General features: G+C 43.0%; 1 protein-coding gene across 5 annotated transcripts in view; it reads right to left on the bottom strand.

Annotated features, from left to right (window-relative positions):
* Positions 1-16507, bottom strand: part of MARCHF10 (membrane associated ring-CH-type finger 10) — a 225118-nt gene that overhangs the window by 24246 nt on the left and 184365 nt on the right. For all 5 annotated transcript variants that reach the window (XM_073582331.1, XM_073582327.1, XM_073582328.1 and 2 more), the window contains 2 exons: positions 10971-11961; positions 3359-3525 (listed from right to left, as the gene is read on the bottom strand). In XM_073582331.1, the coding sequence (XP_073438432.1) occupies positions 3359-3525; positions 10971-11961 (1158 nt within the window). The remainder of the gene's footprint in view (positions 1-3358; positions 3526-10970; positions 11962-16507) is intronic.

Genomic DNA, 16507 nt, shown 5'->3' with positions numbered 1-16507 from the left:
TGCAAATTTATTAAAAAAGAACAACTGATATTACATGATGATAAGTATTCAGACCCTTTGCTCAGTATTGAGTAGAAGAACTCTTTTGAGCTATAGTAAAGCCATGAGTCATCTTGGGAATGATACAAGTTTTTCACATCTGGATTTGGTGATCCTCTGCCATTCTTCCTGGCGGATCCTCTCCAGTTCCGTCAGGTTGGATGGTGAATGTTGGTGGACAGCCATTTTCAGGTCTCTCCAGAGATGCTCAATTGGTTTAGGTCAGGGCTCTGGCTGGGCCAGTCAGGAATGGTCACAGAGTTGTTCTGAAGCCACTCCAGAAGTCCAGAGCACTGTGGAAGAGGTTTTCATCCAGGATATCTCTGTACTTGGCCGCATTCATGTTTCCTTCATTTTTAACCAGCAGTCCTGTCCCTGCAGCTGAAAAACACCCCCATAGCATGATGCTGCCACCACCATGTTTTACTGTTGGGATTGTATAGGGCAGGTGATGAGCAGTGCCTGGTTTTCTCCACACATACCGCTTAGAATTATCACCAAAAAGGTTTATCTTCATCTCATTAGACCAGAGAATCTTATTTCTCATAGTCTGGGAGTCCTTCATGTGTTTTTTAGCAAACCGTATGTGGGCTTTCATATATCTTGCACTGAGGAGAGGCTTCCGTCGGGCCACTCTGTCATATGAGCCCGACTGGTGGAGTGCTGCAGTTATAGTTGACTTTGTGGAACTTTCTCCCATCTCCTTACTGCATCTCTGGAGCTCAGCCACAGTGATCTTAGGGTTCTTCTTTACCTCTCTCACCAAGGCTCTTCTCCCACGATTGTTCAGTTTGGCTGGATGGCCAGGTCTAGGAAGACGTCTGGTGTCCCAAACTTCTTCCATTTAAGGATTATGGAGGCCACTGTGCTCTTATGAACTTTGGGTACTGCAGAAATTCTTTTGTATCCTTGGCCAGATCTGTGCCTTGCCACAAGTCTGTCTCTGAGCTCCTTGGCCAGTTCGTTTGACCTCATGATTCTCATTTGGTCTCACATGCACTGTGAGCTGCAAGGTCTTATATAGACAGGTGTGTGCCTTTCCAAATCCAGTCCTATCAGTTTAATTAAACACAGCTGGACTCCAATGAAGGAGTAGAACCATCTCAAGGAGGATCACAAGGAAATGGACAGCATGTGACTTAAATACAGTATGAGTGTCTGAGCAAATGGTCTAAATACTTATGACCATGTGATATTTCGGTTTTTCTTTTTTAATAAATTTGCAAAAATTTCTACATTTCTGTTTTTTTCTGTCGTTTCTCATTTATTTTATCTGGAATTTTCTACAATAAAATAATGCTATTTTCGTTGAATACATCACTACGAGTACCAAGTCTTTTTGCATCATAACTGACAGCTTTGGATCCTACTTCGGCCCCTTTTTCTCCAGAAGTACCGTGTTTATTATCAGAACAGGTAGTATACACAGCTAAGTTTGCCACCTATGTATGCTACCTTATTGAGCCCTGGTACCTGATTCACAAATTAGCCTATGCTTGTATATAATAATTACCGTAACTGGGTAGTTTGTTAAATGAACGATGCAATGTTTCTTTTGTTTGTAAATAGTAAAGGAAGTTAAAGGACAGCTATTATCCCTCTACAACTTAAAATTAGCATATTTGGGTTATTACTTTTCATGTCAGGGTCCATTGTGGATTTTTTAGAATTTTGATATACAGTTTCTCTAATAAATAATATGAAGGATAAAAATTATGTAACAGAATTTTTGTAATACTATTTACAATGAACTGTTCATGTCTTATTGAATTTTTTTTTCAGCATGATTTTAATTGTTCATCGGTTACCATGAAGTCTGTAATTAGGAATTGCTCAAAAGTAGCTTGATGGCGTCATGCCGTATCCAGACCCGTAGAAGCAATTTGTAAAGTGAAATATCCGTGGTCAGCACACATCCTGTGGGTTCTCATGCTGCCTTTCTTTTTTATGGATGTTTAATAAATGGATCATTTTTGACAGATGGTGAGTGCCACTTCATGTCTATAGTAATATATTTGGATTTGATGTTGCTATTGTATGTGGGAACTAGAGCACCATGGGGCCCGTTGGCAGATTTGACTTTAAACAAGCTTGTTCTCCTTACATCCTAATTGTGCCAAGTGATTTCTTATGTTACATTGGACTAGTATATCTAATACAGGTTTAAGTTCTTAATATGGGTTTATTTGATCAAAGTCTATAATCGCTGTCTTTCCTACAAACTTAAAATAAATCAGTACTACAAGTGAATGTAAGAAATTTTGGAATATAACTTTTAAGTGAAATCTGCTTCTTCCTCCATTGAGTCACTACTTCACCAACACACACCTTCTCAACTCAACAATCACTCTGACACTTTCCCCAGCTAAAATCCGTCTTTGTCAAAACAATAGGAACTGGCAGCAGAATTAGGCTATGTGCACACGCTGCGGATTCACCTGCGGGTTTTTCCGTGCGGAACCGCAGGTAAAGTGACCTGCGGTTTTCCTGCGGTTTTGCCCTGCGGTTTCACACCTCTACTATGTTAAAGGTGTGAAACCGCAGCAGAATCCGCAGAAACAATTGACATGCTGCGGTTTATAAACCGCAGCAAAACCGTGTGGAAAAAAACGCAAAGTGAGCACAGTGGTTTTTAAAACCCATAGGGTTACATGGTACTGTACCATGTCTGCGGAACTGCTGCAGTTCCGCAGGGCCGGAACCGCAGCAAAAACTGCAGCGTGTGCACATAGCCTTAGATGTCAGGTTACATTATACCTTATTGTGAGGGGAGGTGAAGGCATGAGGAGCACTCAGCACTTTGACAGACCAAACAGCCACAAGTAGATTGAGCAGCAGTTTTCAGCACATGCATTTCATTTCAGTGCTGGATTTACACTTACACAGCTCAGTACTCCTGTGTAATGTCCTCCATGCTGCTGAATCTGTCTGTGTGCTAGGTATATAGTTGAGGAGAAAGTGTTATTCCACATGTACGCACATGGGACAGTGTATGCTGAAAAGTCACTCAAAATAACATGTACACTTTAAGGTTATGCACATATAATATATGTGAAACACATCTATACGCATGGGCAGTATATGTAATGTAAGAGGTATATGTGAAATTCATATTTCATCAGAAAAAAATGCAAATTATGTCATAAACATAAAAGGATGCAGTATGCCCCCCCCCCCTAGACTTGCATAGGTGCAAGTATTACATCTATGTACAGTTCTGAGTTTCTACAGAACCATAATACAGTTGTTGTTTTTTCTTTGCATGTTATCTTTAACAAATTTTTTATCTAGGGATATATCGTAGCTGTGTTTCTCTCACCTGATTTAATTTTAGCCAGCAGCCATTTCTTCATGCATTCAGTGTGAACGTACTTTAAACTCCCGGAGCATTGACAAGGTGCTATGAGATGGTTTTCTGTGGTTTCACCTCCCATGAGACAGATCCTGCATAGATCTCCTTCTTCTTCTGAGTCTTCCTGTAGTAAACTGTGAAATGAAACATGTTATCTGACATCATGAACATGGTGTTCTGTATTGTATCCTACTGAATGAACAAAAAATGTTTCTCAGCAACAGATAATTGCTTAAGCTAATTATAAATTTTTTTTCTATCTGACTGCTGCAATATTTGGTGGAAAAATTCTGGGTTTAAATGAATTAAATGGACACAGATTAGCAACAAATTCTGGGAGCTGTTTAGACATGAAGGACCATGTCCATCCTCAAAGAATGACAAGCAATAAATCGTTATGTGTGCATAGGCAGCTATTGTTCTCGGCAGCACATGTTCTATTTACACAAAACGATGTGCTGCCGAGGTTTTAAAAATCATTTCATGCAAAACTTTCATCGGGTGATTGGCAGGCAGTTTACTCTGTCATATTATTGGGAAACAAGAGTTCCCTGAGAATTCTCTTTCTCGATAATCAAGCAATGTTAATGCAACTTTCGGAAACAGATGAACAAATATTCGCAATGCCAATACCTGTGTCTCCTGACCTCAATATACAGTATACATGCACTTGGTTCATTCAAGCATTCATTTGTTTCCAGTGGAGAGAGGAGATAAAGCAGCTAGTGGACACCTATGGTGTTGGCTTATCTCCTGGAGAACTAAAGGTTTACATGATGAAGTTCAAGAAGCCCAATTTTTCTCTTTCCCTACATCACTTGTCAGTTGAGAGCTGGTTACTTGGCCAATCTCGCAGAAATTGACATGTTTGGAAAATCTTTTTTTTTAACTGTAAATTTTTATTATTTTATAAATTTTTGACAAACATAAATCCGGATAGACAGCTACATTTCAAATCAAAAGAGATGAAAAAAATTACATTGATTTGGCAAACATCTGGCAATAATATAATAATAGCACAGATAGATTATCGTAAACATAACTTTATGACTACAAACAAAAAGACAGGACACACGACACAAGGAAGGAGGGAAAGGGCGGAGCATAAATTCCAAGACAGGGGGGAACCAGGTATTCCAGAAATGGCCTATTCCATTCTCTAAGCCCAAAAGTAGTCCCACGGAGCCCAAACCGAGTCAAAACTTGACACACTCGCATTCAGAATCGCCGTCAGATATTCCATCCTTAGGATGTCATTAACTCTATATAATAATTGCGTGGGCGGGGAGATCTGCTGCCAGTTAGGAGTGATCAGGCACCTACCCGCTATGAGAATGTCTAGTAACATTTTAGCTGCCTTTTTTCCCATCCCTTTAGGAGTAAGATTTAACAGATATATGGTTGGATCCAGCCCCACTTCAGCATAAAGAACCTGAAAAGTCAACAAATTAACCTCCCTCCAGAAACCCTCAATCCCAGGACATGACCAAAAGATATAATACAGCGTGCCCACATCAGAGCCACAACGCCAACATACGTTTGGTATCAAGAGATTTAGTCTGTGAAGAAGATAAGGAGTATGATATCAAAACATTAGTATCTTATACTGATTTTCTTGTAAAGGGTACAAATAGAGGACTTAGCTGCTTTTTCCCAGATAGTATGCCAATTTTGGGGTGAGAGCGCCTTTCCCAGAATAGACTCCCATTTAAACATGTAGGAATGTTTCAATTGTTGGTCCTCTTGGGGAGAGCACAGAATTTTATATATTTCTGATCTAAAATCTCTGGTCGACGACCGTCTCCTACAAATCCTCTCAAAGTCAGTCGGTAGGGAGACTCCAGAAGAGCCACAAAGAGAAAAAGCAAAGTGTTCAATCTGTAACTACTAATAGAAATCTTTATTAGTAATAGGAAACTTGGACTCGTCAAATGAAAGGATCTCCAGCGTGTCCCCATCTACCAAATCCGCAAACCTAAACAAACCCGCCAAGGACCAAGGAAGGGCCATTGCATGTTCCAGACTACTTGGCAACAAGGGTTGAAATATAAATGAAATCATAGGCGGGTTAGGGAAGGCTAAACGAAACCCTCCTGCAGGAGAGCCAGACCTCCCTCGTGAACAAAATAGGTCCCAATAACGGCTCCGGAGTAACAATGGTCCTATTCATCTATAGTAGAGAGTTCGGATGGATAGGTGCCATCCACAGTTTCTCTATTTCTGTCAACTTATTATATGCCCAAAACAAAGCCCACAAGGGAATTTTATGAAGGTGAGCGGCCCAATAGTATTTAATGATATCAGGGACCGATAGACCTCCCTGTGATTTAAGAGAGACAACAACACATTTAGAGATTCGATGACGTCCATTATAGCAAATGAACCTCATCATGGCTGCCTGGAGAGATTTAATCTCACTCATGGGCACCTTAACCGGTAAAGTCTTGAAAAAATAAAGCAATTTAGGAGGGATCTTAAAGGAAGTGATATGACCAATTAGTGAAAGCGAGAGCGGTTTCCATTTATCCATCAACTTCTTTAGGCCATTCAGAAGTGGCAGGAAATTAGAGCTATATAAGTTGCCATAAGAAAAAGATAAATTAACTCCCAAATATTTAATTGACTCAGATTTCTATCTGAATTTAAAATTTAGTTTTAAATGATCCAGTACATCAGGGGGGATATTTAGTGGGAGGGCCTCTGTTTTTGAGGTGTTCAGCTTACCCCGATAATTCCCCGTATTTTGTAAGATCTTACATCAGGTTAGGAAGTGTGATATGAAGGTTGGCTAGGAATAGAAGGACATCATCCGCAAACAGATTTTAAACATCTTATCCTGAACCTCAACTCCTGATATGTTTGGGTTTTGACTAAACAACACTGCTAGAGGCTCAATACATAATACATACAATAGAGGCGATAAAGGGCAACCTTGCTGGGTCCCGTTTGATATTTTGAACGAGGGGGAGATGTTAAAGGGAAATATAATAAAGGCCGAAGGGGAACTGTACAGTGCTCCAATAGCTGTCAGAAAAGGACCTGAAATGCCAAAAACCTTCAATGTTTCAAACAGGAAGGTCTAGTTAAGATGATTAAATGCCTTTTCTGCATCTAAACTTAATATAAGGGAGTGTAGTTTTCTTTTATTAGCAACGTCAATTAGATCTATCACCCTTCTAGTATTTTCTAATCCCTGTCGGTTAGGGACAAAACCCACCTGGTCCTCATTGATAAGTTGGGGGATCCAACAGTTCAATCTATTATCCAGTATTTTTAAATCAGAATTTAACATCGCTATTGGACGATAGTTTGAACAATCTAGTGGATCCCTCCCCAGTTTTGGAATAAGAATCAAATAAGAGTGTGCCAACGTATCGGCATAGGGGAGCACTCAAGAAATGAATTAAAGAGTGTGACCATGTGAGGAGAAAGCTCCTCCGGAAAGGTTTTACAGTATAGATACGCCGGCCCATCAGGACCCTGAGATTTACCTAACGTGTGACACCTCCTCCTGTGTCACACACTGATTAAGAGACAATAAGGCCTCAGAGTGGAGAACTGGGAGGTTTAAGTTTGATACAAAGTGATGCAGTCTCAGTTCCCTCAGACGTAGCTTTCGAGGAAGTGTCTTGTAAATTGTACAGTTTGCTATAAAAGTTATAGACTAATTCCGAGATTACAGATGTTTTGTAATTAATCGTGCCGTCCGAGCCTCTCAGGGTCTGGGGTGAGAATTCAAGTTTCTATCCTTCAATAATCTAGCCAAAAGTGTGTGAGCTTTGTATCCTTTTTCATAATATTTTTGTTTAGAAGAGATAAGAAGTTTTTCAACTTGACTCAAGAAGAGGTCTTTTAATTTATTTCTAAGTGTCACAACCTTATTTAAAATCCTCACCGAGTCTGAGGCTGCCAGCTTACACTCCTCTCTCGATAATTGAGAGATCAATTTATCAAATTCAGCTTTAGCATTTCTTCTTAATCTGGAACCCTCCTAAATACAGTACCCCCTCATGACAGCCTTATGAGCTTCCCACAGGACTGAAGGGGAAGAAACCGAGCCCTCGTTCAGGTGAGATGGTTCAATAGAGTCTTCCGAATTATGGGATTCTTTATTAAAAACTCATTCAATCGCCAGTGGCATACCCTGGATAACGGTCGAATGGACTTAAGATCTAGCACCACCAGGGCATGATCAGACCAGCCAATATGACCCATCTCAGCTTTCGCTATCATCCTAAGGGTCAGAATATTTGCAAAAAAAATAATCAATTCTAGAATGAGTGTGATGAAGGGGAGAATAGACGATAAAGGTCCTGTCTCTAGGATGGTCTATTCTCCACAAGTCGAACAAGGAGTTAATCCTAATTAATTTTCTAAAGTCTCTAACCAGTCTAATCAGATTTTGTGATGGAGGCTTACTATTTATAGAGAGTCTATATAACTGTTCCGAGAAAGGGATATTAAAATCGCCACCCACCAGCAACGCTGCCGCAGAAGTTTTTGCAACAAAGAAAAGACCTTTCTTAGAAATTTGATCTGACCTGAATTTGGAGCAGTTAAGTTACATAGAATGATGGGCCTGCCCCTCAAAGAAGCCTCTAAAATGACATAGCTACCCTCAGGATCGATATGTGATTTGTTCACCTGTAAGGGATAACCTGATGAAATTAAGATGGCCACTCCCCGTCTTTTTTATTGGAGAAAGCAGAATAAGACACAGGGAAGGCGTTGAGGGCAAAGCCAAAGAAGCCTGTTTTATCGTAGTGTGTCTCCTGAAGGAAGACAATATCTGCCTTCTGGGACTTCAGCTCCCTAAGGGTAAGCTTTCTTTTTCTAGGGGAGTTAAGACCCTTGATGTTTAATGAAATTACACGTGTCATTTGGGGTGGTTTAGATTACTCACATGCATATGACCTCCAGAAGCCAACATCGCTTCCACCTCCCTCAGGGCACAGTAATGGACCCTTTCCTCCAGAGTATTCTGCCTCTGTAGATCCGATAGCTTCCGACGGGTGAATGGAAGGGGAGGAAACAGTATGTAGGGAGGAAGACAAGGACAACAAATAACATAAAAAGAAAGAACATATAACATTAGAAAATAAAACACCATATTTCCCATAAAGAGGAAGCATGGACTGTGGCTGACCTTGTGGAAAATATCAGAACCACAAGGTTGACATCTGACCCACAAGGTTAATATCAAGAGGAGCACAGCTGCCACAGACGAGATTCTCGGGGGGACACAGCCCATTGCCAAAACCACGCAAGGGAAAAACAGCAACAGTAAAACTATCCCTTGTCATAGGACAAACCAGGGCTCCCCAGGCACACAACACTAGTAGTTTGCAGGATACCTGCCTAAAGAAAGCAAAAAGAAGTACGGCTACTGAACATTTATGAACTAATATAGGAATGAACCTGCACCAACTAATACTTTTAAATGACCTTAAACAGCCTTTCAAAGCCAAGATTTGCAGTATTTGGAAGAGAGAAAAAAAAAAGTGAAAAACATTATAAAAAGTTCTGTCCAAAAAGTCAGCGGAGACTCATTGTTCATTTCTTTCCTCTCCTGCCATTCAGGCATTCCTTCCGTCTTTTCTGGGTCCAAACCGGAAGTGGAGGTGGACCCGCAGGTATATAGATATCCCAATCTGGAATCTTGGGGACCTGGAGGTCTAATTTCTCGCAGAAGGATGGCAGATCTTCCAGGGAGCGTAGAGTCGCTGAGACACCTCTCCTAGCCATTAAAGCAAAGGGGAACCCCCACCTATAAGGAGTTTTGAGATCCTTCAGGATGATCAGCAAAGGCAGGAGGAGTCTCCTTTTTTACAAAGTTATACAACCTGGACCTGGCCTTCACCATAATCCTCTCTTTAATTTCAAAATCACATAGCCAGCAAATAATGTCTCATGGGAAAAGTGAAGAACCTTTAGGCTGTAAAGCCCAGTGGGCCCGATTAGATTTAAGGGGAGTGGAGGTTGGGTCACCCAGGATGGAGGTGAAGATTTGCTCCAGGATTAGCTTAACATTTTCCTGGTCATTTGATTCTGGGACTCCTCTCACTCTAGTATTACACCTCCTCCCCCTATTGTCCAAGTCCTCCAACTGAACTTGCAAATCTGACCATTTTCTGCTGCATAGTTGTTGTCTGGTGTAAATCAGCCATATGGGACCTGGTTGCATCTTGCTCTCCCTCCAAAGAGTCAATTCTGCCTGACAAAAGCTGCAGGTCCTGTCGCACACAGGCAATTTCTGACCTGCATGCATCTTTGACCTTCGCTATCAATGCTTTAAAGTCCTCCTTTGATGGGAAACGAGAGAAGAACCTCAGCCATTCTGGGGGGAGGTGGTCATCTGGGTGTTCACCCTCCTCATCAGAGGACCCCTCTAAATAATTACTCCCCTCTGCTGTACAGGTGTTACTAGAGGTTAGCTTAGGAGGGTCTTTATGAGGGACAGGGACCTCTTTTTTTCCCGTGTACCAGTCTCCTCCATAGGTAACACTGTGTGGGTTGCCTGCAGTGCGGACTCTGAAGCCTGTTTCTGACCAGTAGAGGGGGGGAAAATGGCCTCCCTCCACTGCTTGCTGTAAACCACCAATGTCAGTAGCATGTTGGCCAGAGAAAACCCAGCCCTTGTGCTAATCCAGCAGGACAGCACACCTCTGGGGCATCATTGTCATGTGCTGCTGCCCTTATGTCCCCAGGGGGCACAATATCCTCATGGCCCGAAGGCCTCTCACCATCCCCTGGGGTATCGCAAGCCGCATTATCCACATGCTCCTGAGTCACTTCTCCCCCGAGGCAAGATGGTGCCCGGACTCCAGCGGCGCCCTGATCACGGAGGAGAAAGGCGTCCAGGGCCATCACAGGACCATCCAACATTGTTCCAGGTAGCACCGTGTTTCTATTTCTCCTGGGACCCATCGGAAGGTAATGCAAAGCGCCGGTACCGGGACCTTCAGCCTCTATGTAAGTGTACCTGGCAGGAGCCCTGCAGCCGCACGACTGCTCAAGCCATGCCCCCAAGTTTGTAAAACTAATATAATGTTTATGGGTCTATGAGCAGTGTTGAAGACACTACGAACCCACACATTTGCCAAGACAAGGCACGTATCATGCTCCTGTCCTGTACATAAGAACATAAACGTGTTTCCCAAACTTCAGTCTTCTCGGCCCCCCACAGGTCATGTTCTCATGATTTCCTTAGTATTGCACAGGTGGTGGAAGTATCATCAAGGTATCAGGAATTCTCTCTCATGTGAAAGATTATGAAAATCCTGAAAATATGACCAGTAGGTGCCGTGAGGACTGGAGTATTGGAAACACTGGAATAGAACCATGTGCATGATACCTGGCAATTGTGCACACTTGTTGGCAGGTGAGTGGGGTCATAATGTTATCTTGCTTCCAATGTGGAAGTAAGGGGTCTGGATAACTCTTCTATGTCCCTTAAATATGCAGATTGATACTTTTCACTTGCCTGTGACACCTGAGCTCTCACTTTCACACACTTTCACACTGTGACCTGTACCACGGAGTAATATGTTGCGTATTAGCTAAAGGACGTTTCACTCACCTCTCCTGTAGCTTCTTTAGCTTCTCAGGGTCGGATCTAGGCTTTTCAGCTTCTTCAATTTGTGATGTAGGTCCAATATTTTCCAGACTTCTTCTTGATTGTCTCTGCATTGAGAGGGTGTTGAAGACCAGATCCAAGTTCTCACGTAAAAGTGTAATGTCGGGAGCTGTAGAAGAAATGCTGCGTCTCAGTGGGGCGGGAGAGCTAGGGACAGCAGAGTATTCCCTGCTAAATCTATTCATCTCTCTTTCATCAGGATCTCTTAGTGCTGTTTGTGGAAGTGCATGGTTTTCATGGTTTTGTACACTGGTATTTGGAATAATGTCATATATCTGAGGCAATGTTATAGATGTATTAATCCTTGGAACCTCTACTGTACTCAGATTTTGTGGAGAGTTTGGGGACTGATCTGCTACTTCTGTACCTGTTGGTGGACTGCTTTCTTGCAAGCTCGTTGACATTTGCAATGGTTCTAGATTTGGTTGTCCAAAATAAGAATTATTTCCTGGGCTAATGTCCAAGCCATGTATCGTAGAATGAGAAATGTCTATGTTTGGTACTTCGTCTTTTCTGTAAGCACTTGCATATTCATCATTGTCACTGTTGATGATGTTCACTTCAGGTGAGTCTGTACAATCTGAGCATCCAGCGAAGAGTTCAGACAGTGAAGAATTAGATGATTGAGCGCTTACAGGTGATATATCAGAAAAAAATGACAAGTTATCTTCATCAAAAGCCTCACCATCTTCATCCATATTTCTTTGTGATTGCTCAATAAATACATTGTCCGGTTCCTGTAAATGTGACCAGCTAGAGCCTGATGGTGTTCCAGTGATCTGAGGTTCTTCTGGTGAGTCATGTGAATTTAATATTGTAGGAAGAGCTGAATGGTGGTCCATATCAGATGTAGGGACCATATCTTGCTCTATATATGGCTGTTCTGTTGCATTTGTGAACGCGTTTTCATTCAGTGTTTGATTCTGATGTTTAGCTAAAAAAAAATAAATGGTAAATTATTGACCTAGTCAGAACAAAATAGAATATCTCTTGCAGTAAGGTATGATTCAGTGTATTATACCCATATTTAACAATCCATGTTCTCTGAGCCCCGGCAGTCTACGGAACATATGCTGTCACTTCAGTTCAGTAATACTGCAGCAGTGTCTGAGGGTTAGGCCGGAGTCACACGAGCTTATAATACGGACGAGTGCTAGGCGATAAAAAATAGCATACCACTCGTCACAATGATAATCAATGGGGCAGCTCCCATCATCCGATTTTTTTTTTCTCACACGTTTTCTACGTGCGAGTGAAAATGCAGCATGCTGCGATTGCACGCGTATCTTGTCTCAGAATTGCCAGTGCAAGTATATATATATATATATATACTAGATGGTGGCCCGATTCTAACGCATCGGGTATTCTACAATATGTATATAGTTTATTTATGAAGCTTTAATAATAATAATGCAATAATGCACCACCCCCCCTTTCCTGGTATGCATGGTCCCATAACCCCCCTTTCCTGGTATGTATGGTCCCCTCACCCCCCTTTCCTGGTATGTGTGGTCCCCCTCACCCCCCCTTTTCCTAGTATGCGTGGTCCCCCTCACCCCCCTCTCCTGGTATGCATGGTCCCCTTTACCTCCCTTTCCTCGTATGCATGGTCCCCTCACCTCCCTTTCCTGGTATACATGGTCACCCTCACCCCCCTATCCTGGTATGCATTGTCACCCTCACCCCCCTTTCCTGGTATGCATGGTCCCGTCACCCCCCCTTTCCTAGTATGCATGGTCTCTGTTAAAATAAAAAATAGTTATATACTCACCTTCCGACGGCCCTCGATCTCCACTCCACGCGCCAGGCCTCGCGGTCCCAGTAATGCTTTGCGCAAAACACCGCTGATGACATCGCGCTCTCGCGGGAGTGACGTCATCTCCGGTCTAAGGTGCAAGGCATTACTGGGACCGCGAGGCCAGGCGCGTGGAAAGGAGATCGGACGACGTCGGAAGGCGAGTATAAGCTTTTTTTATTTTAACTCTATTTTTTACAGATGTGCTGCGCCCGATTGAGTGCTGCACCCGACTGCGCCTGTCGCAATCAGCGGCAGGCGCAGCTTACCGTTACAAACAGCTGCGCCTGTCGCTGATTGGTCGCAGCCTGGCGGCCGTGACCAATCAGCGCAGCGGGATTTCGGTGACAGACACCATAAGACGTATATATATATGTATATATATATATATATATTATATATAGATATCTAGTATATAAATTATAATTTGCTATAACTAACCACAGTTAGTTATGATGCCCGGGCAGCGCCGAGCTCCTCAGCTAGTCTAATATATAAAGCTCAAGTGTGTGTATGTATGTATGTCCAGGATTGGCATCCGCACCGTCGCAGCTACAGCCACAAAATTTGGCACAGTCACACGTCTGGACCCCAAGAGTGTCCTAGGCTATGTTGTGAGGCAAAATTTTAACCCCGCGCGTTCCAATTCACCAAACAATTTTGCCCCTATCTACATAATGGGGAAAAAGTGTGTGTGTATCAAGCCCCGCCCCTCATTATGATGTCATAATGGTTGCCATGGCGACGCTGATGTCATCATAGGTTTCAAGCCCCGCTGCTCATTATGATGTCATAATGGTTGACTATGGGATGGAGGATGTGTGATGGGTATATGGGCACTGGACGATGGGATGGAGGATATGTATGACGGGTATATGGGCACGGAACTATGGGAAGGAGGATGTGTGATGGGTATATGGGCACTGGACTATGGGATGGAGGATATGTATGATGGGTATATGGGCACGCAACTATGGGATGGAGGATATGTATGATGGGTATATGGGCATGGGACTATGGGATGAAGGATGTGTGATGGGTATATGGGCACTCGACTATGGGATGGCGAATATGTATGATGGGTATATGGGCACGGGCCTATGGGATCGTGGATATGTATGATGGGTATATGGGCACGGGACTATGGGATGGAGGATAATAATTTGCTATAACTAACCACAGTTAGTTACTATGCCCGGGCAGCGCCGGGCTCTTCAGCTAGTATATATATATATTTCATAGAGTTCTACATAGCAGAATAGCCACTAAGGCTGGGTTCACATAATGTTTAGGCAGTCCGTTAGATGGACTGCATTACACCGAGACATAACGCGGTGTAACGCAGTCCGTTAACGCTGCCATTGCCCTCCATTGTCGGGCGCATCGCGACGCATGCCGTAAAGCGGCACGTGTTCGCGATGTGCAGTCATTCAGTGACGGAGCCTCAGACGCGGGCTGCAGCGTCTGAGGCTCCTTCACTGCTATAGCGTTAACGCGGACCGTCAACATTCAACGGTCTGCATAACGCAATGTGAACCCAGCCCAATTCAATTGTCGGCTTCTGTAAAATCAATGCAAAACCCGACATGAAATTACACATGGTTTACATATACTAAACCATTTCATTTAGTTTTTTATATGTCTTTGACTAATAATTAGAATAGGGTTTGTGTGTAAAATTTGGGACATCTAGGTGTTAAATTAAGCGGTTAATTCTTTGAAAAAAATTGTGTGGGCTCCCGCGGTAAAATCGCAACCAGAGAGGGAAACCAGTGAGTGAGAGCAGATTTTAATAGCCTTGAGAGGGACCATTGTTTTTGCCCCCCGGCTACAAAAATCTGTCCTCAGAAAAGGCGCATCTTATAGATGGCTGGCCAGAGATGAACTAATGAGCGTGGGGAAGTTTCTGCATTTTTTCTCATGCTCATCAGTTCACCTCAGGTCAGCCAGTGACGTCAGTGAGGCTGCGCGGAGTCCCCTGGCTGACCTGAGGAGAACTGATGAGCATGGGAAAAAATGCAGACACTTTCCCACGCTCATTATTTCATCTCCAGCCAGCTAGGGAGGCTGCGCAGAGATAAACTAATTCATTCTGGCAGTGGTTTACAGTGGGCTGGTTGCATTAGCACTGGTCCCGTTCTAAACCACTTAACCCTTTCTGATGGATTGCAGTGGGGGACCTGACTGACCAGCGGAGAGGTAAGGATATTGTTGCTTTTTTGTTTTATTTTTGTTACAGGTCCATGGTTTATTTATGGATTAGCAGAGTAATAAATCTGGTCAAAAACTTGGTGTCTTTATTTCAATAAAATATTTTAATTTAATTTTGTAAAAGAAGGGAAAAGATGCGGCACTCACCCAGATTTGCAGTGCAGTGTTTCTTTATTCAACCATTAAAGGTCACACAATAAAGGACGGGCAGATAACATGAGGCATGCGGGGAAAAAAACCTGGCTTTCCCTCTCTGGTTACGATTTTACCACGGGAGCCCACGCAATTATTTTCAAAGAATTAACCCCTTAATTTAACACCTAGATGTCCCAAATTTTACACACAAACCCTAATCTAATAACTAGTCAAAGACATACAAAAAACTAAATGAAATGGTTTACTGTATGTAAACCATGTGTCATTTCATGTCGGGTTTTGCCTTGATTTTACAGAAGCCGGCAATTGAATTAGCGGCTATTCTGCTATGTAGAACTCTATGAAATATAAGTATACAGTATGTATATGTCTCAATTATATATACAGTATATATATATATATATATATATATATATATAGTTAGGTTCATAAAATGTTCATTTCTAGTACTTGGTTGAAAACCCTTTGTTGGCAATGACTGCCTGAAGTCTTGAACTCATGGACATCACCAGTGTTAGGCGTCGGATTTCTGCGTTTACTCCGCAGGGATCCAGACCCTCACATTCTGCAGTCTCCTGCTGTTTATCTACTGCAGAGGAGATTGCAGAGGAGATTGCCTTGCAGCAAATCTCTCCTGAGGCTAAGTCTTTCTGTCCTCCTACTGAACATGCTCATGGGACAGTCATGTGCTCAGGTCCTGCTCCAGATCTCATTGGTCCATCTCAGAGATCTGGAAGCTTGCGGAAGGTCCCGGCTGCTATAAAAGGCGCGCATGGCTGTTCCGCCATGCGCTAGTATAGACTTACTTGCTGCTGTGTGTATGAGGACGGATGTATGATTCTGGTGAATGACTCATTATAAAACCCCTTCCCTCTGATATTGCGTATGTGGTTAGGGACTGAGTTTAGAATCAGCGCCAGCGCTCCTCTGCTGCAACATCCACAGCTGCTAGTGTCCGACATTGCGCTTGCGTCATAGCTTTGTCGTTTGGCGGCAGTGTCCACACCGCGCTGCAGTAGCAGCCCTCCTTAGTGTCTGCAGCTGTGATGCCGCACACACGGTAGGTCTAGACGGACGTAGTGCCGCCGTCTTGGGCTACTCCTGTGACCTGATACCGTGTGTGTATTTATACTGAGTACTGTGACCTCAACAGGCTCAGTCTTTGTATTTGTGTTTATTTGGCATCTCTGTGAATTAACTGAGATTGCTCTGCGCACCTGGGTGAAGTTTAACCCTGTGCGCATTTCCGCCATATTGCTTCTGCCACCACTTAGCAGCGGTTATATCACCTGCTGCACAGTGGACCCCGAGCGGCGAA

Source organism: Dendrobates tinctorius, unplaced genomic scaffold (genome assembly GCF_039654945.1).
Source record: "Dendrobates tinctorius isolate UK_male_01 unplaced genomic scaffold, ASM3965494v1 ptg000071l, whole genome shotgun sequence".
NCBI classification, from domain to species: domain Eukaryota; kingdom Metazoa; phylum Chordata; class Amphibia; order Anura; family Dendrobatidae; genus Dendrobates; species Dendrobates tinctorius.
Note: the sequence above shows the minus strand (reverse complement) of the source record. Positions and strands in the feature narration are given on the sequence as shown.